This window comes from Triturus cristatus, chromosome 2_2, assembly GCF_964204655.1.
Source record: "Triturus cristatus chromosome 2_2, aTriCri1.1, whole genome shotgun sequence".
NCBI lineage: Eukaryota > Metazoa > Chordata > Amphibia > Caudata > Salamandridae > Triturus > Triturus cristatus.
In genome coordinates this window covers 919,856,256-919,881,995 of record NC_140582.1, presented here as the reverse complement: position 1 = coordinate 919,881,995, position 25,740 = coordinate 919,856,256, and the positions used below count along the sequence as shown (strand labels likewise).

General features: G+C 41.8%; 1 protein-coding gene across 1 annotated transcript in view; it reads right to left on the bottom strand.

Annotated features, from left to right (window-relative positions):
• SEL1L3 (SEL1L family member 3) overlaps positions 1-25,740 on the bottom strand; it is a 714,608-nt gene that overhangs the window by 515,730 nt on the left and 173,138 nt on the right. The window contains exon 7 of the mRNA XM_085642308.1: positions 10,104-10,236. Coding sequence (XP_085498434.1) covers positions 10,104-10,236 — 133 coding nt within the window. The remainder of the gene's footprint in view (positions 1-10,103; positions 10,237-25,740) is intronic.

The following is a 25,740-nucleotide window of genomic DNA, read 5'->3' as shown; positions in this document are numbered from 1 at the left end:
AAATCAATATATATATCTGTGGCAGCTTACGGTGCGCTTACCGTGCGCTTACGGTAAGCTTACCGTACGCGTACGGTGACGTGCGCGAGCGCGATTCTGATTGGCTGTTAGATCTTAGTAAACATTCGAATCGGTCGATACCAGGAAGCGGCGGCCGCCATTTTCTCTCTCGCACTCTGAGGGGGGGAGGAAAAACAAAGGCAAAAAACATGTAAAGGGGCTGTTTAGACTGCTCCTAACCACCTAGCCTTGATGAAGGTGTCCCCAAAGAACCCCCAAGGCCAAAAAGTCAATATTTATTCGAAAAATCGCCGATTTAAAAAAAAAAAATTAACAATATTCTCCCCACCCCGTCTGCAAATGGTGCCCGAAGGGCACCATTTGTGCAATGCATATGACTATAACGTAAATGTAAATTTTTATAAAAAAAAAATTAACCATACTCTCCCCACCCCGTGTGCTAATGGTGGCCGAAGGGCACCATTTGTGCATGGCATATATATGCAATGAAAATGTAAAAGTTTCCCTTGCACAACGAAGCGCATAATATGCCCTCCATGTGCGCACGGTGCGCGAAGCGCATCGTGCGTACATAGCCCATCCAGCGTAACGTGGGCAAGCGGTGCGCGTAGCGCACCGCGTGCCCACCGTGCGTGCACGGCACTAACTGCGTAAAGTGGGCGCACGGTGCGCAAAGCGCACCGTGCGCGCACGGAACGAACTGCGTTAAGTGGGCGCGCACGCCACGAATGGCGTAAAGTAACTTAGCATTTTAAAAAACGTACAAATTCACTGAAAAAACCATAGGTTTCACACACGTTATAGTAAGGAATTAGCATTTAAAAAACCTTGCAAATTCACTGAAAAAACCATAGGTTTCACACATGTTATAGTTAGCTGGACATTTTACTGATAAAAAACCTATGAAATTCCCCCGTTATAGTTAGTGCAGGCAACTATAACTCACGCGACCGCAATCCTCTGCTGATGACATATGTGTCTTTATGAAAAAAAAATATTTGTAATATATGTATAGCTAAAATTTAATGGAAGAAGACATGGGCAAATAAGTGTCTAAATACAGTATTAGCATCAGCAGAGGATTGCGGTCGCGTGAGTTATAGTTGCCTGCACTAACTATAACGGGGGAATTTCATAGGTTTTTTATCAGTACAATGTCCAGCTAACTATAACATGTGTGAAACCTATGGTTTTTTCAGTGAATATATATATATATATATATATATATATATATATATATATATATATATATATATATATATATTATCTACTGGCGGTCGCCAGTAGATAGTTATAGTTAGGACCATGTTTCCATAGGAAATCGGCCACATTCTATTTGGAATACCTTTGGCGCCAGTTGACGAATCCTCGTGAAATTTTCAAAATAGGTGGGGCGCTCCGCTCCGCTCCTACCCTGAAAGTCTCAGGGGGATTCGTCAAGCAGGGGCTGAGAAAAAAGGGGGGTCGAAAATCACGTTTTCCCCATGCAATTTTCCATAGGGACCTTTAGTCCAAGGTACAGCCCGAACGGCTGAACATAATTACTTGAAATTTGGCAGAGAGGTAGTCCTCAGGTCAGGGAAGTGCCTTTTGCAGGTCTGGTGTCAATCTGTTCAGTAGTTCCTGAGAAAATCAAAAGTAAAATCATATATATATGTGGGCGGAGCCTAACCACACATCTCATCCTGAGATTTGATTGGCTGTCAGCACTTCATCCAAGAAGTGTTGGCAGCCATCTTGGGACCAATATACATGATAGCACCTCATTAAAAAGCATTGCAGTTAATATAAGGTTTTAAGACTTTAGTTACATTATAAATCATTTGTTGATGGTACCATACTCATTTTAGGAATTGTGGTATGTTCTAAGGTGATTTCACCATGTGAAAAAGCCTTCTGCTGGGATATCATGATTGAGAGAAAAATATTTTCTCATGCTTTTCCCACAGAGGTTTGGAAGGTGATCTATAAGCTAAACTCAGAGCTTATTTTCTGTAAATTCACATTATCTTTCTCAGTCATGTGAGAATGAAGTCTGACATTCTCAGTAAAACATGTACATCCAACAAGGGCAGAGACTGTCAGTTGATTGCTTTGTGTTCTACTGCAGCTTCCCAGAGTGTTCCAAAGAACAACTAGAGCGCTAACAGTCCTACTTATGATAAACATATGGCACACCTGAAGCCATCTTGCTTGGATTAAAGTGGTAACTCTTAAAACATTTAATTTAAAAAGGAACAAAATGAGGGGGTTAATTTTTCCATAAAAAGTATGATTAGTGCTGCAGAAAGACAAATTAGGGCACATTTTGAGTGACTTCTCAAATCCTCTTCTATTTCATTAAAAAATTCTGACATGCAGACTGAAACATGCACTTTCAATACCAGCAGCAGTTTTCCCTGGTGAGCAGTAGCTGTACTACAGTGATCTAATGAGCAAAAAGAGTGCTAACATTCTGAATTTATGGCAAATGTGTGACACATCTGAATGCCTTCTTGATGGAATCAAAGTAAAAAACTGAAAGTATTTCCTACTGAGGAGACTGCAGTAAATGAGGAAATTAGGAAACTTCATAACAAATAAGTCTCCCAAGATGGCCACCAGAGACAAAAGAGCCCAAATGTAGCCCAAATATCACCCAGATGTAGCCCAAGTATAGCCCAATGACAGAATGTCCCAGAGTGTTCTTAAAAACAACTAGAGCGCTTACTGTGTTCATTATGACAAAAGTATGGCACACCTGAAGCCATCTTGATTGGAATAAACTGGTAACACTTAAAAGATTTAATTTAAAAAGGAACACAATGAGGGGGTTCATTTTGCCATAGAAATTATGATTAATGCTGAAGAAAGAAAATGAGGGCACATTTTGAGTGACTTCTCAAATCCTCTTCTATTTCATTAAAACATTCTGACATGCAGACTGAAACATGCACTTTTAATACCAGGAGCAGACTTCCATGGTGAACAGTAGTTTTACTACAGTGATCTAATGAGCAACTAGAGTGCTAACATTCAGAATTTATGGCAAATGTGTGACATATCTGAATACCTTCATGATGGAATCAAAGTAAAAAACTGAAAGAATTTCCTACTGAGGAGACTGCAGTACATGAGGATATAGGAAACTTCATAACAAATAAATCTCCCAAGATGGCCACCGGAGACAAAAGAGCCCAAATGTAGCCCAAAATCACCCAGATGTAGCCCAAATATAGCCCAATGACAGAAGTGTGCAAAACACTTATTATTTTGTGTTTTTGCAGTGTTATATAGTGCAGACTTGTCAGGTATTGGAGTGCTTTACATGAGCATTGGTTACATCACACAAGATCAAATTCATTTTGGTTGTAGACATGGGGAGATTAAGGGATTTGACCAGAATCACAGAATGTTGAGCTGAAGCAGAAACTCCAACCTGGTTCCACAGTTGCAAAGTCTGCAGCTCTGGAAGTAACACCACATCCTCTCCCCTAAGTGCAACATTTAATCAAGTGGTCAACTGGATAAAAAAACATAAAGATTACAAATAATTTAAAAGTTCTTTGTTGCTATTTGAAAACTCAGAAAATATGTCTTTTAGAGCACTAACCATAATTTGGATGCCAATAAGACCCTCTCATATATGTAATTTCTAAAGGAAATGCTCTAGGTATTACAGTTTTGATTACATCAAGATGACGTCAGGCGTTCCACACTTTTGTAATAAATATAGAATGTTAGCAATCTAGTTGTTCATTAGGATACTGTTGAGAGGCAGAGGCCAGGGGCACGGACTCTGAAAATTGAAGGCAGGTAGGAGGGTGCAAAGGCAACAATTTAACCACACTGAGCAGGCAGGAAGGGCCGTGGCAGCACAACAGACTATGGAGGGCAGTGGAAAGGGGGGCAGGGGCAACAAACCAACAATACAGGACTTGCAAGAGAGGCTGTGGCAATGTAATAGACCATTGTGGGCAGAAGGAAGAGGCAATGGTAGTACAACCATACATGCCAACAGACCCGATTCAGCCAGGAAACGTCCAATGTTTTTAAACTCAAATGGGCTTTATTTGATCTGTCTCCTGTCTACAATTTCCTCTTTTTCAATGTAACTCAAAGGGGAAAATCAATACCCCAGTTTTTTTTCAAAATCTCCCTCTTACCAAGTTCAAAATGTTCGCAAGTATGGTACATTGGATCATGGAAGGAAATGGGGTAGGGACATGGACTTGGATAACAGAGGACAGGAGGGACATGGAGAGGTGCACCAAACTGACCCTGCAGGGCAGGCATCAGGGTTTGCAGCAGCACAATACACCACACAGGGCATGCAGGATGGGAGTGCAGCACAACAATCCATAGAAAGCAAGAGGGAGGGGACAGGACCATGCACATGGACAACAGAGAACAGAGGGGCAAGAGGCAATGGTAGCTAGCTGACCATAATGGACAGACAGGAGAGAAAGCTGCAGCATAACAGACCATAAAGGGCAGGAGGGACGGATCAGGGGCATTACAATGGAACAGACAAGCCAGGAGGGAGGGAGTAGGGGTCTGCACATGTAAACAGAGGGCTGGGGGCAAGGGGGCAGGGCAGGAGCAGCAAGATAGCCATGGAGGTCAGGCAGGATGGGCACTAGAAGCAAGACACACCATGAAGAGCAACACTGAGACTGTGATGGCATACACACAGACCATGGAGGGAAGGTGGGACGGGGTCAGGGGCAGCTAACTGACTACACAGGGAAGGTGGGAGGGGCCATGGCAGCACAGAAGACCATGCATGGCAAGTGGGAGGGTTAGTGGCAGCACAATGGCTATGATGGGCAAGAAGGAGGGTGCAGGGGCATGCACAAAGGACGATGGAGGATAGAAGGGAGGGTCAGGACCTGTGCACAGACAAGAAAGTTCAGGGGAAGGGGCCTCACAACAGACCACACGGGGCAGGCAGGAGGAGCAGTTGCAGCACAACAGACCAGGGAGGGCAGAAGGGTGTGGCAGTACAATGGACCATGTAGGACAGGAGGAAGAGGATAGGGGCATGGCATGTGGACAGGCAAGGTGGAGGTGGCAGGGACAGGTTACAGTCATCTGACAATGCTAGGCAGGTGGGAGGGGAGTGGCAGCTCAACAGAACACTCAGAGTAGATAGGAGTGGCAGGTCCATGGAACATGGTGGGCAAAAAGGATGGAGCAGGGGCATGCACAAAGACATCGGAAAGGCAGGGGGAAGGAGAATAGGGGCAGCAAGCTAAGCACAGAGTTTAAGCAGGAGGTCAATGATGGGGCATAGAATTGGGCAATGGCGGGCAGGAGGAGTGGACTGGTACATCATACTAAATTGAGGGCAGTGGCAGCACATCAGACCATGCATGGCAGGAGGGAGGAGGCTAGTCCATGGATTCACACAACAGAGGATAGGGAGGAGGGGGATGGGGCAGCAAGCTAACTGTTCAAAGAAGGCGGGTATTAGGAACTTTATTGTTTTTAAAACGTGTGTCTGTGTAAACTACTTAAAATATGAACAAGTATGCAGCATAATCTCACTTTTATTCAGGAAGAAGAGGACGTTTGTGACTGTGACTCCGGGCTCACTTGGCAGAAACACCCCCTGACCCTCCACCCCCTATCGCAAAATGTAATGCCCGTGAAAAGGGTAGGTGAACGCAGTGTTATATAGAACATAGTCCTGAGAGCACGATTGAAAATGAAAACTAGATATAGTGTATGGTATAAACTATGCACCAAAAAGTGTGATATAAGATGAACTGGGCGTGAAATATAATATGCAATACATTGTGCGCAATTACAGATTCATTGGAGAGCGCGAGATAGCACAGGCACTAGCGCGTGCTATGCGATATGCGCCTTGGAGTGTAATATGCACAGGGCAGTGTTGTGTAACCTAACTAGTCTCTAAAGTTGTAATATAAAATATGTGCTGGGGAGTGTAACGTTGCATATGCACTGTGACAAAGATATGGATCCCAGATTGTAATATGTATGGCATAGCACTGTGCGTTATAACATAGGCATCGAGGAAGACACGTTAGATGGGGCAATATAACCCGTGCGAAGACAAGTGTGGCATGACATATTCACGGGGTGGTGTTACAGTGCACATGGGCTAGAGAGTGTCATAGCATATGCACTAGCTAGTGGAATACAACACAGAGGTGTGTGGCACTCAGCAGGCAATGGTGGGTGTAACACAGCATTGGGCTCTGCCAGGAGCGCGCTGTGACTCTCAAGTGATGTTCGTCCCCTTTCCAGAGAGTAAAATAAAAAGTATTACACATCCGGCAGTGGATGTGTGTTTTATTAACCGTGAGGGGGGTTTCTTGCATAGTTTTGGTCGAATTTTTGTCGAATCCCCTTTGAATGGCTTGGTGTGCATGTGTATTAAATGTGCCCGTCAATAGCTACCCATGTATGTATAAATAAACGACAAGGGTGTCTACCGGGATTAGGCACGGTAGGGCATCAGACATGTCAGAGCTTCACTAGTGGTGTAAATACATTCCACGTGGATTCATTGTATGCATAGTCGCCTTTTAATGAATATCACGCAAATCGTCATGGTGATAGGTACGTACGGTTTGTCCAGCATGTCCTAGGTGTGTCTATAAATATATGTTTTTTAAAAATAATAAAAAACAGTGGCCGGCCCTGGGGATTGGGGTCCAAAAAATATAATTAGGAGACAGGCCCTGGGGGATGGGGTCATCAGGGCCAATAAATTAGAATAAGAAGGGGAACCACACAGCCCCCCTTCCTAAAAAATTAAAATAAATAAAAGACTGGCATCGTGCCGGAGGCCACGCCCCCTCCTTGCAGCACTCTGCAAACACGCCCCCTGGCGAATTGTAAGTTGGGGAATTAATTCCTCTTCAATACTGAGGGTCCCTGAGGGCCAACTAGCCCAACAGGCATCTCCAGTATGCGCCAGGGAGCTGCGCTGCAGACAGGTGTTCTGAGGCCAAGCCCCTTTTTACACCTCTCTGCAACGCAGCTCTGTGGCACTTACTGGAGGTACCTAGTGGTCTAGTTTGACCCTAGGGACCCTTAGGATTCAAGGGGACTTAATCTCTCAACTTAGAACAGCCGCAGGGCGCGTTTACACAGTGGTGAAGGGAGGGGACGGGGCCTGAGTTAACGTGTGCAAAAACGCCCTGTGGCCTGTTTTAAGAGGTAGTTTTAATCCCCCTGCCCTATTATATACTAGGGGCTTACAGAGGAGGTCATGCTAATCACAGGGGGACCCCAACGCATAATGTTCCCTAGTGTATGTAGGTGTTTTCACTGTATTGTAAGTGTCTTTTAACATAGCACTGGCTCTAGGACTGGTTAGTCAGACTCAGTTACCACCAGTATCCGTCTGAAAAAGTTGAGGGTACAGGATGATTTTGCAACAAGGCTCCTTTCTGCTCTTCTTTTTGTTTATCTGCACGTTATCCTTCTTCCTGCACTTTTCTTCGTATTTGAGGACTTCTGTTGCTTCTTTCAGCATTTCTTTTTTTTCTTTCTGTGCATTTTTTCTTCTTTCTTCACATGTCCTATCTCTGTAGGCATAGTTAGAAATTAGCATTTAAAAAACCTTTGAAATTCACAGAAAAAACATAGGTTCCAGGCACTTTATAGTTAGGAATTAGCATTTAAAAAACCTCAGAAATTCACTGAAAAAACCATAGGTTTCAGGGGTGTTATAGTTAGCTGGACTTTTCACTTGTACAAAACCATTGAAATTCCCCCGTTATAGTTAGTTCAGCTAACTATAACTTGCGCGCCCGCAATGCACTGCTGATGACGTCACATATTACATCACTCATGACATGGTCAGTGACATCACTCATGACATCACTGATGACATCTCAAATGACATCACTGATGACATCACTGATGACATCATCCTTGTGATAGAGTGGCAGACCTCCTCTCACCCTAATATAACCTTTGATACACACATTCAAAAATAGAGACTAAAATTTTCAAAACAATGGACATACCAATACCAGTTACAACAACCTCTTCAGTAATTCTAAGATCCACATACACATCCACTCATTCACCAACAGTCCTATACAGTCACTCATACATGTACTCACTCATCATATGTACTCATACATCTATACATCCTGTTACACAATGCCACTCATCCATAGAGTTACTCACACACATAGTCACTCATGCTAATAAAGAATCAAACATACATTTACTTGCATATACAGTTATACACACACCACCACACTTACTTCTACGGAAACTTACACATACTTAGTCTTTTAAACAATCACTTATAGAAACACATACTTATTCATACAGGAACTCTTTCAATCTCTCACTCTCACATATACTCACTTATATACACCAATAGTCACATATACCAGTTTAAAACATATGTAGTTACTCATAAAGATACTATTGAGACAGTGATTCACTCACTAACACACCCATACACACACTCATCCACCCATACAGTCCTGCACACATGCTGTCTTCAACACATACAAACAGTGAGTCACTCATTCATGCACCTATGCACTACGTAATACCCCCAGCGAACCATGCAGTAACTCAGACTGATAATCAAAAAACCAACTAATAACCTATAAAGACACCCATGTAGCTACTCCCAACCCATGCAGCCACTTATAGAAAAAGTGAGAAACTGATACAGATATTTACATATTTAAACATTACTCACTAAGCCATGTATTCACTATGATACACTTAATCAGTCAGTTACACAATCAATTTTTCAAAAACAAATCATCCATTTAGACACTTATATACCCATTTATTCTTCCATCGACCTTGAGATATACATATATAAAACATATTTAATTTTCAGAAAAACACACATTCACTGGATGATGTCATCAGTGATGTCATTTGAGATGTCATCAGTGATGTCATGAGTGATGTCACTGACCATGTCATGAGTGATGTAATATGTGACGTCATCAGCAGTGCATTGCGGGCGCGCGAGTTATAGTTAGCTGAACTAACTATAACGGGGGAATTTCAATGGTTTTGTACAAGTGAAAAGTCCAGCTAACTATAACACCCCTGAAACCTATGGTTTTTTCAGTGAATATATATATATATACATACACACATCTATATATATATATATATATATATATATATACACACACACACATATATATCTCTCTCTATATATATATGTGTGTGTGTGTAGTAATTGTATGTCTATGTCTTGTTCATATAAAAGGTGTGCTGCAGACAGGCAATGCTATATAAGGAGCTCCACCTAGAGAGGTAATCGAAGGAATATGTTTCTTCTTAAAGATCCTTCAGAGCGAAAAGGAAGCCTAGCACGATCGCTTGATCTAGTGTCCAATCAATGTCTCTCAATCTCCTTACTTACTGGTCTCAAATATGCACAAGCTTTTCCTTTCAGTCCCTAGTATAAAATATATGGAAAGCCTTACATGTGATATTTGCAGGATAAACAACTTCCTGGTGTCAAATCCACTCTGAAGTCCTAACTATTCTAGGTTCATTTTTTCCCTCCATTCCCTCTGAGGCTATTGTTTATCGATCCTAGAGACAGCTTGCCACAAAGGGTGCTTTCTAAGTGTTTTCACTCACTCATACTTCATCATACAGGGGCACAAAGGTGAGATGGCAGTATTCCTTTAGTGTCTGTACCTGGACAATTATATTCTCAACGTTTCTTTGAAAGATCTTGTCTTTGGTCTCTTTGTTTATATTGGGTTGACTTTCTAACCAGCTTGTTTTAGCTACAAGCATGTGAAACAAAAATGCCCTGGCTCGTGTGTACACTGGCCTTTCACTGGAGGGCACTGGTCTTGACTTAGAACATTTACTCTCATACCTTAGCTGATATTAAGGATACCAATTTGGTCCTTGACTTTCCAGTACAATTAGGAGAAGCATTTTAATTGTAGAGCATGCATAACACATTGAAAGAAAAGATGCAATTATCTTTAAAAAAAATGACGGTTTGCTACTTTCAGTTTAGTGGCACACGCGTACACTCTGGTATATTAACAAAAATTCTACCTTTATTTTGTAATAGTACTGAAAGGCATACTACTCAAATATAAATTTACCTCTTGTACATCCAGTGCTCGGAGACGATAATATTTTGCAGGGCCAAAGAATCCCCGGATACCAGGCACATACTTGCTGCCTCCAAGAACACAGTATCCTGAAGTGTCATTATGATACACATCCTCTGCAAAGCTAAACAAATATACATTAATTAAACCCTGGATATTTTATACGCAGCATACTAAATCGCAATGTGTGTAACTTGAGACACGACCATATTACCATTTAAAAGAGCATTAAAATATAGTTCTAAAATGAACTGTCCAAAAGGGCACAGTACTTCCAGCAGAAAAATTAAGTAACAAAAAACTATTTCTGCTCGTAATTACTAAAGAGAAGACTTGAAGAAAGAGTCAGAACATAAAAACACATTTTTGGTCAATGTAACTGTGAAATAATGTGAGCTGTTCTTCTAGAGTTAAATGCATAACAAGTCATCACAGCATCTGAAAAGGTGAAACCCAAAGAAATCAATAAAAAAATGGCAAGTAGCAAGATATATTTTAAAGATGTTTGCACCTCAGTAAATAATTGAGCAAACTGAATTTTCTCTAGTTCAGTTCAGAAACTTTATTCGGATAACTTGGTATCCATAAAAGCACAACAGCATAACGACATAACAAATTATTTGACAAATGGAGAGTAATAATAAAATTCATTAGTAACAGACAGTTTATAATTGTTTAAAATACCGGGTTCATACATAAATTTAATCAAAGTGTTCATATATAAAACTCAGTAGTTGGACACCGTCTTGCGTGCACGAGTGGCAATTCTCAGAAACTTACTTGTGCGGAAAACCAACTCCTCATCGGCCAGAGTGAGTAGCCACCAATAGGCATTATCCATGCTAATGGGCATTTTCTTTTAAAAAAATGGAATTAAAAGCCACTCTACTTTTGCATCTTTTACACATTAAGACCTTGGCAAGTGTGCAATATTTTATTAATTGATTTATTTATTTTGGGACCAAAGGCCATATGGAAATAACGAGACGGAAAAAAATGTAAACTAAAGAAGCAACTCTGTCGCCCTGGCACAACAGCATTGGCACTTAAGAGAACTCCTTTTGAGATAGCTGACCACTTGTGATTAGGAAAATTGCCTCATTTACAGTGCAAGACATCCAATGGATAAAGTGGGTTTTTCAGGCAGGAGCAATGTGAAATACATCTTAAGAGATCAATAGATGAAAAACGCAAGCTAAAAGCTTCTGTATGTATGTATGCTTTTTTATTATGGATTTTTATATAACATGAGGCTGGAGACTCCGCTAAAACTGCCTGTAGACCAGATCAAAAAATCAACAAATACAGTTTTCCCATTATATAATATGAAAGATCCTACTCCATTTGTCAGATGTGTAACATACAAAAGTGAAAAATCGTTTGGTTCATTCTTATACTTAAGGCAATTGATTAATAGGGTTAAATATTAGTTAAATACGTTGTGGCACATTGAAAAAAAAATTATAAGTGAAATATGTGGCACATATGTTTTGCATTCATTTACCAATCTAGTGTCTCTATTTTCTTGTCTGATGTTGCCAAGACTTAATCTATTAACAAATGCACATAGAGGGGCGTTTGGGTCAGTCATTTCAGCCGTTACCTTCTTTGGGTTTGCACCGTCCATCCGCCATTTTTTCAAGTGTATTCAGATTTTGGGGTTGGCCAAACAATTTTGTGTAGGTTTACATTTTTTGTGGTTGTCATTTTGCATTGTTGATTAATCAACAAAGTAGTCCCTCACCAGGCTACAAGCTGCTCTTTGCAATCCTACTATCTTCGTAAAATAGCATTAAGTTGTGTGCTATATACACCGAACTACCATTCCAACAACTCCTGCTGAAGCTGTCTATTCTTTCAAGACAGTGTAGGTATAATGAGTGCACCTTTCAGTCCCATTTCTGCTCCAGTATCGAGAGCAGACATTCCTGACTTACATATGTCTTTGCGGTTAATTAGAGATGGGATTGTGGGTCTCTCTCTCTCTCTGGCCATCTATAGCTCTCTGTCTCTGTCTCTGTCTCTCCCTCTCAATTTCTCTAAATGTAAGTGCATAATAATCCACATACACTGCATGCAGGTGTCTGTCTTGCACATCATTAAAATGAGCACTGTAGTGTGAAGAGTTCCCTCTGGATGTATGACGTAACAACGCGAGTCATTACAACGCGTGCAGTTACATCGCATTCGTTACAACGACTGCGATGGTACTACGCTATGCCATTACAACGCAAGTCTTTACATCGACTTGCGCTAGATGGCGTGCTAACATTAGAAAAGCGTAATTTACTATTCCAACTCCAGTCCACTTAACAGTAGGGAAGGTGTTGGGATAGTAAACTACACTATTTGTAATGTTAGCACGCCATCTAGCGCAAGTCGATGTAAAGACTTGCGTTGTAATGGCATCGCGTGGTTACATCGCGTTCGTTGTAACGACCGCGATGTAACAGCAGCGCGTTGTACTGAATGCAATGTAAACGATGTTTCCCGTTCCCTCTGATAGCGTGGACTGGACCCTAAAATTATTTCAAAACTCAGTTTTATTACTATCACAAATATTCCGTCACCTGCACGGTTAAGCCTCATTTTCTAAGCTAAATCATTCTTCTTTCTCTTGATGGAACTTGGAATGTTGTATTAGGAGTCGAGGAGCAAATCAGATGTCACAAACTTAAATTTCAATAACAGCTTTAAGTTCAGTCAATGATAAGAGCTGTGAACATTTTCTAAAACTTAATTCTCATTAAGAGATTAGTAAAGTTATTTTCTTTATTTTGTCTTTATTTCAGTCAGTCCATCAATCAAATAAGGTTACATTAATATTAACAAAGGCATCCAATATATAGTGCATTAAGCGAGTTCCATAAAGGAATAATTCCCGATTCTAAGATTAGGATCAGAATTTCAGATTTGTAGAATCCATGAAGAGTCTAGGTTTAAACGAAAAGAGTGAGATCAGAGGAGCATAAAGCTTCAATTTTAAATTAGACCAACAGGTTTCAATAAATCCAAGCAAATCAGCAGACAGTTGCAGTAGCAAACTGTTGAAAATTCAATAGCAAAGTGAGGAAAAATGAAAATAGTACAACTGTCAGTGGCCTGGGATGGAATGTAAAGGCATGTGAGTCGCATCTACCTAGGAACACGCACTAGTATAAAAGTCAGGAAACCGTATTTAAACATTGTATCATGCTTCTTCTTCCATCCTTGCTCTTTATGTAAAGTGCTCTGATACCCTACCTTGGGTCTGGTTCGCGCTATAGAAAACTCTAACATAAATAAATAAATAAATAATAATGAACCAACAGAATGGCAGCATTCTTTGGTAAACAGGTTCAGCTCTTCCATTCCTATGAAAATACGTGCAGCTTGTACACTTCTTCACAAGGTAAGCTACAGTTAGTCTTGCATAGTTGAAATCTCAAAACATTGGACTTGGTTCCCATAAGCCTTAAAACACAGATCGATCTTCTACATCGCAATTTGTTTCACAGCGAGAACAATGAACAATTAACTAAATAGCAAAATCACTGTTAGGTGATGCATTATTTTCACTATGAATCAAGCATCATTGTTTAAATGCACAAATTATTCTATTCAAATGTTATATGAAACATAAGAAAGTGGGAAGTTCATGGCAATTAAGAAAACAAATTGCTTATGAAGTAATACGTTTGTTAAACCAGAATATTCTGCAGTTATGACAATCATTTCTAAGCATGTCAATTCCAAGTCAAGCTTCTAATTCACGTTGTACATATTTCAGCAATATTAGGTTTGCTTCTAGTTAAAGGAAAATTGCATCTATCTTTTCTTAGGCCTACACAGGTCGTTATGACTGTCTATTTCACATCAGCTTATTTCAAATGCGTGTCTTTTCTGCATTATGTTTTATATTTATCATTGCACATTAAACCACTAGATTAATTATTTTCCATATTAATCAATTGCTGTCCCAATTCCCCCATATGATGGTTACCTTAGCCATCGCACTATCATGGTTTCCCAAGTAAGTTCATTTCAAAAGGCACTTTCATCATCCGTTGAATCCCTTCTCTTTCTTTTCAAACTTTGAAATTTCAATGACTTCCTATAGTCATCATTCATGATTTAATTTAATTTTAAAGCCTTTTCAAATCTTTTATTAATTTCTGTTTCTTGTGTAAGAAATATTTACAGCCTTTAACTAACAAAATCAGGCATAACAGCCAAAACCCTAATATTATTACTAGTATAAGTATAGCCTTCAAAATACCTCCTCTTGCTGCCGCAATCCAATAGTCAATTGTGTGAATTCCTTTCTCAAAATTTTCTAGAACACTAGGGCCCCAATTATGAGTCTGATGGTGCACAGCCCGCCAGACTCAGCGGGACGTGGCAGTGGCGGTCTCCCTACCTTCCTTTTGTGAGTTGGGTGGTCGGTCTGCCACAGCCCCACTGCAGCCTCCAGGGATCGGCCATTCCCTGATGGTGTTGTAGCATTCAGGAGGCCCCAATATGCTTGGCGGGACCGCTGTGATCCAGCCAAGCATATTAAAGCTTCCTCTCCACCTGCGGTGTCATGGAGGTTCCGCCTCCATAAAAACCATGGCGGACAGGATACAAAGCTCCTCCACATGGGGATGCACAAAAGGGGGCACAACATGTGCTTCCCATTGTGCATGCACCCCAGTTCCTGCACGGCATTGATTTTTCAGCCTATGCGATGTAGAAACTGTTTTTGGCATTCCCATTGCGATACCCATTTTTTGATGCACCTCCATGGTAACGTAAAAACCCAGCCTGTCAGACAAGAGGAAACTCCTAATCTGCCGGGTGGTCTGACCACAACTTTGGCGGTAGGTATGTATGAACAACAAGTGATTATTTAAATTTAAGCATCTTGCAGATTCAGCCTTTTTCTGCAAGTTAAAGGTATAATGCTAAGTGATCTTGCAAAACAATTGAACGTATGGCAATCAATTCAGTCTTTACTACTAGCAAAGTTCCAGAAGCACTAGTTGCTAGCCTGTTGACAAAAGTTAACAGTTTTCTAACCTTTTTGTCATTTAGTATGACTCCTACAGGTGAAATGATTGCTTCAAATACATCTTCCACGTATTGAACTTCCTTCTCTGCACTACGGGTGTGTCAGTGTGCTAGTGTTATTGTTAATACATGTATACTATTCACATGGTACATTTTAGGAAATAGCACCCCTAAATAAAAGATTCCCTCCAAGTCAGCAGGTAACAAAAAATAAGCCTTCTGTCCACAAGCAAAACAAACTCCTGGAATTGCTGATTCCTCTCCCTATAAAATTTGCCATGTCTCTCCCATTAATTCAAATGTCTATTCACAGCTATTAATTCCCACCTGTCTGGTTCGTTTGGGTATCCTTCTGTAAATGCAAACTTTCCCTTTGTGTTGACTGTCTAATCTTAATTTTGGATATACCATTTTCTTTCTAAATTCATCTTAGTCTTTCTTCCAAACATTTTTCAAGATATCACTATGTTTGTCTTTACTACGCGTGAGGTTAATGCTTCTCTCTTCTAATGACATAAGAAAACATTTTTCTAATGGTTGAATCAAACAGGTTAAATTATTCTGTGAAGCCATAACACTATCTATAGGTCTAGGTGACATAAAATATTACCAAGCTATCCATTTCTTTTCTTTGTGAGTGTAAATTCATGCTTTCTATCTTTCGTGCTTTTCATTCACTCTAGGAAGTTTTAAGTCATAGTTAGAATAGAAATATTCAAAGTGTTCTCATCTGTATGCAAGTGTAAGACTTCCTATTGCAAATCAGCACATTTCTAAAGCCTGTCTTTCCTGCATTACGTTTTATTTTTATCATTGCACATTAAACTACAAGATTAATTATTTTCAAAGTTAATTAATTCGCTTTCGCACCTCCTTGAATCAGCCTTGTCTTCTGTGCCCTCTCTGTTCCCCACTCAGTATCCGTGTCGCTGTTCATAGGAGGTGTGAAGGTTAAGGCACAAACACCTTGATTCAATTCATTAAGCCCCTCTTTTACCACAAGGTCCATAAGTAAAGAATGTATAGGTTTACCATACCATCATCATAAAAAATCTTTATTCGATTGTTACATCATGAAAGATACACTATAACAGAGATAAAAAGAATCTTAAGAAGTTCAAATACTAATACAGCTGTTAAAATATGATTAAATCAACATAGTGATCTTTTTCATGCTTCATAAAACTGATAAGAGGAAAAAAAATAAAAGCTTAATTAAAAAAAACTAGGTATCTAAAATAGGGAGTACTGAAGTAACAGCCCGCTTCACAGTAGATCAACGTATAGCCCATGACCAGCTCAAAAATGTAGCCATCGCAATGGCTATGTCCTCTCGCGTATTAGTTCTAAGAATACGCAGTGCTGTCTGATGAGATCCAGTTCCTAGATTTGTACAGATAGGCTTAAGCCATTTATACCTGGGGTAGGCAAAAGCAGGGCACGCAAACAGAACATGTGCTATTGACTCATCCTGTGTTAAGCATGTAGGTCAAAACCTATCATGGTCAACCTTCCATTTGCTTGTAAAGGAATTAAGAGGTAAGGACCCCACTCTAAATTGATGATATAACTTGCGATCATCAGGTCTGGAAATAAAATTCCAGTATGGTTCAAAGCTGCTTATATACTTATGATCCATAAAGAGACCAGACAGGGAGCTACTGTGTACCCCTAACCTTATTTTCCTAAACCTGGATTCCCAGTATAGGGCTTTGAAGTCCATTTTATTAGGGAATTGGTTACTCCTCGGATCAGACCAAAGGTGGTCCAGACCCATATCATGCAAACCACTTTTAACATATTAGAGCCAGGCTATACTCCTAAGCTTGTCTAGATCTTTGATATACCAGATTGCATTAGCATATGTAAGTAGTTCGGGAGTTGACCACAATCTTCTCCAATAGGAGAGGGGTCTAAACCCAGCATCTTCGTCCAACGCCCTACAGCCCAGATCTAACAGTAGGGAATGGATAGGTGTTGACTGAGGAAGACTAGTCAATGAGCGCAGAAACTTGTTTTGGGCTTTGACTAGATGGGAAAGATTGACATAGCCCCATATCTCAGCCCCATAGATAACTGACGCTCTTATTTTCCCTTTGTACAGGGCAATAGCGGGCCCCACCGGTTTAGTGTGTGAGGCTTAATGTTCTTTCAGTAGGGCACCAGCTAGTTGGTTGTGTTTAAGAACAAGTAGATCTATTTGGGGCTTCCAAGTCAGCCTACGGCTCATGGTGATCCCCAGGTAAGTAAACGTGTCTGTTTGTACCAAGGGAATATTATTCATAGACAAGATTGCTCTTAATATTTTTACTTTTGTGCATCACCATATATTTAGTCTTGTCAACATTGATGGCCAGATAATGGTCGTTACAAAAGACCAGAAATCTGTCCTCTGCAGACCAGATTGTGTTTTGGACAGAATAAGCGTGTCGTCTGCAAACAGAAGTAGTGGGACCTTAGAGCCATCCAGTGAGGGAGCGTCGGTTGGATGGGTTGCAAAATAAGAGATAGCCCTATTAATAAAAAGAGAAAACAGGGTCAGTGCTAGGACACACCCTTGCCTAACACCCCTATTGACGAGAAATTTATCAGTAAGCTCACCCTGTTGTCCCCATCTAACCTGTGCAAAGTTTGAAGTGTGAAGTCTAACAATGAACGACAAAAGTGCCAGAGGCATACCAGCCTCCTTAAGAGAGTCCCACAGCTTTCTACGGGGGACTAAATCAAAAGCAGATTTCAAATCAACAAAAGCTGCAAACAAGGTGCCCCCCGTCAAAATGACCGTTTTCAAATAAATCATTGCAAATCTAAAAACCTGGTCAATTGTACTAACATGTGCCTGAAACCCAGCTTGGTATATAGATAGGGCCTGAGACTCATCAATCCATTCATTGATCCTAAGTAAAATAATCCGAGCCACGATTTTTTGAAGAGAATCGATTAAGCTGATGGGTCTATAGTTGGAGGGGCTAGAACGGTCTCCCTTTTTAAAAATAGGTATAATTTCAGCACCGAGCCAGGAGACAGGCGGGGGAGCACCCCTGGCCAGGGCGTTTACCAAGAAAAGAATATAAGTGGCCCAGTTTTTTTAATCAAATTTAAAAAGGTCCGTGGGGATACAGTCCGGGCCGGGCGCCCGGCCTGGCGGTGCTGCTTCAATGGCTGTCTCAATCTCCACCAGACCAAAGGTTAATACCTCTGTGGTATCGATGTCATAAAAATCAGACACAGAGGATAAGGGGCAAGTGAACTGGGCTAGAAAGTGGGAAACCCATTTGTATGGAGGGACATTGTTATGGGGAATAGGCTCTGACACCCCACTTCCCCATTTAATTAAATATCAGAATCTCTGCCAGTTCTTCTCTTCTGAAGCTTTAGTAAGATCCTCCCATCTTTCCTTATCAAAGCTCTCTTTAGCCTTCAGAAGCACCCTTTTATATGATGCCCTGGCTGCTTTAATATCCTGAGTATCATTAGTTTTAATTGCGGAGGAAAGCAACTTAAAAGCTGCAGAGCAATCCTTGTCATACCATTTAGCTGATTTGGGTCGGATAGATTTTTTTTCTTTCCCTTTAATGGTGAGCAAAGATTTCAGACTTTCAAAGAGAGCCTCGTGCTCTCCTTTTAAACATAGAGGAGGATCTTCTAAATGATTAAAAACTGAAAGTGTCAGGAGAGTGTCCTCTAAAGATTTTCGAAGCAGATTTTGAGTACTTAAATTGTCAGATACGTTGTCCCACTTCAATCGTCGGAGGTCATTTGATACCTTGATGTCACCCCCCATCATTGCCCTAGGGGGGCCAGTACACACTGGAAGCTTAGTTATTAGTTGCATGGATAAGGGATCGTGATCACTTTCTGGTCTGTGGGTCACTGCCATGTTCAGCACGATGGGCCATAAGTCCAAGCTGACAAACATATAATCAATCCTGCTGCCACTCTTCCGATTGGAAAAAGTATTACTACCGTTGGTGTCTGATGGTGTTCTCCCATTTGCGGCTCTTAAGCCCCACCACAAGGAAAAGCTTTTTAATTGAAGGGCCGCCTCAGTCCACTTTATAATAGGAGCAAGGGACAGCGATGGAACACCCCAATTACTGTCCTCGTCAAGGCTAAGTTTGCCATCTTCGGTCCCTAATGGCTCGAAGGTGCAATTAAAATCACCTGCGATTACCAGCGATTTGGGGCTTTCAAACCCATCAATGAGGGTGTCCAAAGACTGAATAGTTGGAGAAGATCTCCCCCCCGCAAGACCTCTCGAATAGATATTAATTAAGGTGAATGCTAGTTCACCGTCCCACTTAACTTTTAGAGCCAGAATGTCATCGTTATCCAAAGATATTTACTTAATGTGACACGAAGAATGTTGCCTGACCCAAATTAGAAGTCCACCACTGGGTCGGCCTTTCCCTTTAGTGGTAGCCACTTTCCCATACGCCTGGTAACCCGGTCGATGGATAATAGATATTGACCAGGTCTCTTTAAACACAATGAAGTCGTGACTGTCTACCAAATTCGGCCATTCTATCGAAGGAAGTTTGGAGGAGAGACCAGCGACATTCCATGACATCATGGAGAGACTCCCACTGACAATTGTCTCAGTGGGAGCCTGTGGTGCCGCTACAGAATGAGAAAAAAGAGCTTTTGCTAATGGGGGACCATGTTCAAATAAAGGGGCATCAGAGAGGGCACGCTGTAGCCTAGGGCCTGTATCAAGGTCCTCAGAGGGATCCAAAGCGGCCATTGTGCGTGGTGATGGTCAGTCGCAGGCGTCTAAGTCCGATAGAGGAGCAAACATATTGCGTACTGGGACCTCTGTTGATCTAGTAACAGGTCTCAGACTTCCTCTCGATGGGGCATATCCCGGTGGGAGATTCTCAGTATAGAGGGTTGGGGGGACTTGCCTATAAAAGAACCCTAGCGGCAAAACCACGATAGAGTTATCCTTTGACCTTCTGAATCCACCCAAAAACTCCAGTATCACTCTGGGAGACTGTGTGTTGTCAAAATTGACTATCACACAGTCAGGTATAGGTTTACCATACATTTTTTCAAGCAGCCCAAATTCTGCAGCCAATGGGCCTACTTCATCAGGTAGAGGCATTCTTGTGGCTTCAGATACTTCGGTATGTCAGGGTGTGCTATCATGGGGTCGATTTTTGTATGTGCATGTGTTTGACTAGGGCTAGCAGGTGAATTCATGTAACTTTACAAATGCAAAAGGAACAATTAGCACAAACAGGACAGGTAGTAGTGTTCCCTATAAAGGGAAATGTCCGCACCTTCACTAAGTAAACAGTCGTTCCATAATCATAAGACGTGTAATGTATATAAAGATTTTTTTGATCTTTCTTTTATTTCAAAACCGGCAGGAAAATCGTGTGCTGGGAAACTATTTTTACTTCTATGACACCAATAAAGACTGCTGAACAGCAAGAGGACTGATTGATTCTTCTGGATCACTGTCTTGAATGATATCTTTGAACTATTTCTATCCATGAGAAAGGGTTACATGTACCCAGAGGATCTTAATAATTAACGGAGTGCTGTATATACCTTGTTTTTTTGCAAAAGGAACAATTGATGGACGCAATACTGAAAAATGCAAACATTCACTCCCAGTCACTAAGGTCTGGATTTAATACATCGTTCCTTTGCTCACCACGCCATCCCAGTTTGGACCCAGCCATATGCAAATCAGTCTAGAGCCAGGTCCTCCCTGGACCGGAAACAAGCATCCTGGGACTAGTTTCGTGGCATCACCCCTCATCAGCCAGGCTAGCTTGAATCCAGTGGCGCAGTGAGAACTGGGCCCACGTCTCGCCATACCCTTCCCACTTAGGCTGACAAATACAAAAAGAATAATTGATGGACGGAATGCTGAACAATGCAAAAATTCACTCCCTGTCACAAAGATCTGGGTGTAATCCATTGTTTTTTTGCTCACCACACCACCCCAGTTTGGACCTGGCTATATGCAAATCAGTCTTGACCCTGTTCTTCATGGGAACAGTCCAGCCTGAACTGCTAAGCCAGGTCCTCCTTGCACCGTAAATAAGCATCCTGGGACCGGTTTTGGGGCATCACCTCTCATCAGCCAGGCTAGCTTGAAACCAGTGGCACAGTGAGCACAGGACCTTCATCTTACATTCCTTTTGGTACTACTGTTCTGCCCCAAATCCTGACTCCAGCACCACCTCTGCTCTATGGCAGTTCCTCTCCTGGCTACCCCTTTCTTCTCTGTAATCTCTTCATGCACCCATGTGCCACCACTGGGCCTGCATTCCTGGTTTCAGCACCATTTTGACTCTTTTTCTAGCCTGTCCTTAGAGGATGTCCCATCACTGAGCCCAGCAGGCACTTCAGTACTTCACTGACTGCATTGATACCAGTTTGAAGCTAATAATGGATTTTTCCAGGTACAGGAGTGATGAAAGTTGTAAATAGGACAAGATAAAATACAATCCCCAGCTAACAAGCAAAAAACAGGATTTTAATTGAATTGTTGAGTCTGACCTCTCTTTAGGGTATCTTTCAGATTTTTTTATTTTTACATTGGAGCAGTGAGCTGGCAATGTGTGCCCTTCATGCTGTGTACTCCAAACATTCCCTCAATAGCAGACATTATGGGGCGGGGAGATAACAGCCCACCTCTATCACTTTTTGACCAGACTTATGAAATAATAAACTAACAATGTAAGTAGTTCTCCAGAACATTTCCCAGATGAAGGAAACCCTTTTAACTGAAGAAAACTATTTAGATAGCTTTGTGGAGTAATGTACCCGATGTAAATATATATGTAGAACTTGCAGGCAAAGCTTCCAAACCTGGCAAGACAGTCCAGTGACTTGAGCGACAATTGCAGATATCTCAGTGTAGCCTCCAGTTCACACGTTAGAATACAGGTAAAGTAGTTCATTGGGTCTGTGCACTTTCAACTTGCATCTGTGTACATGCTGCAGGTTACAGATTCTCATGCCAACAGCTACCAAGTTACATAGAATGAGTGAAATGAAACGGAATAATAATGATAACTGTTGGTAAAACACCAAAGGTTCGGTAACTGTTGTGAATGGAATAAAAACACAGCTAACTTTACATGGTGTCTAGCAAAACACTGGCCGCTCTCCTGCGTGGGCCTAGAGGCTGTCCCCTTATTATGGAATTGGCTACTGAGGAGGGAGAGCTAGTTCGCTCTCCACCAGATATCTTGTCCACGATGCATGGTTTTTATGCACATCTCTATAAATCTGATATAGGCCTGCCAGAGGACCTCTTGACTGACTATTTTGATTCAATAGCATTGGTGTGGTTCGAGTGAGCCCACACGGAACTGCCTTTTACGGTGGAAGACATCAAACAAATCATTGGCGGTCTCCCGGCAGACAAGGCCCCTGGCCCCGACGGCCTGACGGCTAAATTTTATCAAGAATATGCAGACATCTTAGCTCCTTGCCTTTTAGAGGTATATCACGAAGCTATGGAGGTGGGCTATTTACCCCCCTCCATGAGAGAGGCCATTATAATAACAATCTTGAAGCCGGACAAGGACCCGACTCAATGCGATTCATATCGCCCAATCTCATTAATAAATATAGATGCAAAAATCTATGCAAAGCTTTTGGCTACCAGAATGCAACCTCTGCTCACTCAAATAGTTTTACCAGACCAGTCCGGTTTTATACCGGGACGGTCTACGTCCCATAATCTCAGGACGATATTTGCATTAATGGATTACCTGGACCCAAACGTTCAGGCCATAGCAGATTTGCTTGATGCCACTAAGGCGTTCGACTCCCTGGAGTGGAGGTTCCTCTTCCCTCTGTTATGACGCATAGGTCTCAGTCCCATATTTATTCAACAGATCCAACTGTTATCTACAATGCCCACAGCACGCGTGCGAGTAAACGGGGTGGTCTCTATGCCCTTCAACATAACCAGGGGGATGAGGCAGGGATGCCCCCTCTCGCCCCTTCTTTTTGCGATTGCAACAGAGCCACTGACAGCACGCATCAGGCAACACCATGCACAATGCAGCATTGGGTCACGTCGCGGGGGTTATCCATCTCCTTATATGCAGACGATATCACACTATATATGATTGACCCTAATGAAAACCTAGCGCCCATGACGAGAGAATTGATTCGATACGGAGAACTTTCCGGTGTGCGAATTAATTGGAATAAATCCTTCGTTTTTCCCCTGACTACTGGCACCAGCCACTTCGACACAGAGTACCTGATCGCATGGGCAACAGGACCAACATGCTATCTAGGGACCTGGCTGAGCGGGGATCTTAATGAACTATGGTCCGAGAATTATGGCAGGACGGTTGACTGGATTAGAAATAAGGTATCCCACTGGAAGACACTACCCCTCTCTATGATGGGACTCATCGCACTAATTAAAATGATTATCTTACCCAAATTACTATACCTGTTTGTAAACATCCCTATCCCCCTAACGATGCATTTCTTCAAGACACTCCGCTCCCTCATGATTGAATTAGTATGGGCAGGGAAACAGCCTCGGGTTGCATGGGAGACACTCACCCTACCCCAATCCCAAGGAGGACTGGCGGCACCGGATTTTATACTATATGCTTATTGTGCGCAGGTGCAGTTCCTCTACTACTGGGTACACCCTACACCCTTACAGCCACATGTAGCTATTGAAATGGATTGAGTGGCTCCCTTGCCACTGGCTACCGCCATCTTTCAATGCTATAAGAGACCCCGAGGGGAGGTAAATTCCGTAGAGACGTTACGTTGGGCCTGGGCAGGACTTCGCCAAAGAGCAAACCTAGATAAGCTTTACGCTCCCTCGATGCAATTGGCGAACCACCCACATTTAGCCCCGCTGGCGGATTGCAGGGCACACGAAAGAGCAACACAATTTAAAATTTGCAAAGGCGCAGACCTCTTTACTGAGGGTACTTTCTTAACTATACAACAGATGTGTAGAGAGACACCTCCCTTAGCAGCGGATACACTTTTATATTACCAGTTGCGATCGTCCTGCAGAAGTGGGTATAGCACGTTTCCGAGCCCTCCTCCGACACTGACTGCCCTAGAAAATGTGCTTGCGATTGAACATGGCCTTAAGTTGATCACTCGCATCTATAATACTATGCAACGTGACTTCCCACTCATTATTCCCTAGGCTAAAGCGGGGTGGGAGACTGAGCTAGGGACAAACATCTTGGACGATCAATGGCTATTAGTATGCAGACAGCTGAAACTGCTGTCCTCCAATTAGCGATTAAGATTGATACATTTTAAATTTATACACTGCCTATATCGCACCCCGATACAATTGCAGAGAATGGGCCTGCGGCCTGATGACCGATGCTGGCTATGTGGGGATATACAGGCCGGCTTCCTCCACGTAGCGTGGAAGTGTAGGCTGGTGGCTAATTACTGGATTGGTGTGATTCAACACGTAAGGACCATTACAGGACATGTGCTACCCTGCACGCCGCTGGAGGCGCTGCTGGGGGATAACACTGATATCCCACCCAAGCGGAGAAGGTTAACTGCGATGCTGTTAATACTGACAAAGTGCCAAGTTGCCATACACTGGAGAGCGGCTCACCCGCCGACCATGAAGGCCTGGATTACTAGCGATACACAATGTAAAATGCAACTAGAGACATATTGGGAGCACCTCCCAGGGCGATCCCGCCCCAGGGATTTCTGGGAACCATTTGTAAACCGGCTTAATACTATGACTGATGATGACTTTTAATGTGTGTACCAGATATTCATGCTTTCTCCCGGATAAGGACATTTTAGATCTCATAGAATGTTATAGCACTACAGTTTGGATATGAGACAATGTGTATTGTTCACTGCTATGTTATTGTACTATATAGGTGTGGCTCTTCTCTGCTATTAGCAGCATACGACTTGACTGGCCTAGATACATATGGCTTACAGACCACAGGCGATGTACTGATTGTCTTGCTGAATGTAATTGTTAATGTTTTTATATTGCAATTGCCAATAAAAACAATTAAAAAAAAACTTTACATGGTGTCTTCTATTTTGGTGTGGAATAGCCAAGTCCTTGTGTTATTAACAAATACCCAGAGAGTGTGCGTTTGGTCAGATCCTGCAGCAGGCTTGTCAGAAGCTTTTGTTGGTTCAGGCCACAATTATGATGCGGGTGCTTCTTTGGTTTTATGGTGACACTTAGTGGTGGCTAATCCTATATGGCAAATCAAGGCTATATCACAAAAAAAAGCATGCTAAGCCTGCTTTTGTGATATATATATATATATATATATATATATATGTTTAGCAATTACAGGGCCCTAAAAACTGTGAGCCTGGTGCTTGTTTTGAATGTACTTCATATTCTGAGCGAGCCCAAGCAAATTGGTGCAGGTTTATATGTTTCATAAGCTGGTAACTGGAGTAGCAAAGTAGTCTAAAACCTTGTACAAAAAAATGTGTGAAGTGGTTTATTGCGGAGACAGGGATGTAATTCCAGCAATGGGCATTGCCACTTTTTTTTAAGCCAACCCCTATGTTGGAGGGTGAGCTCAAAATGCTGCTCATCTATGACACATTATAGTGTCAGTCTTTTGTCCTT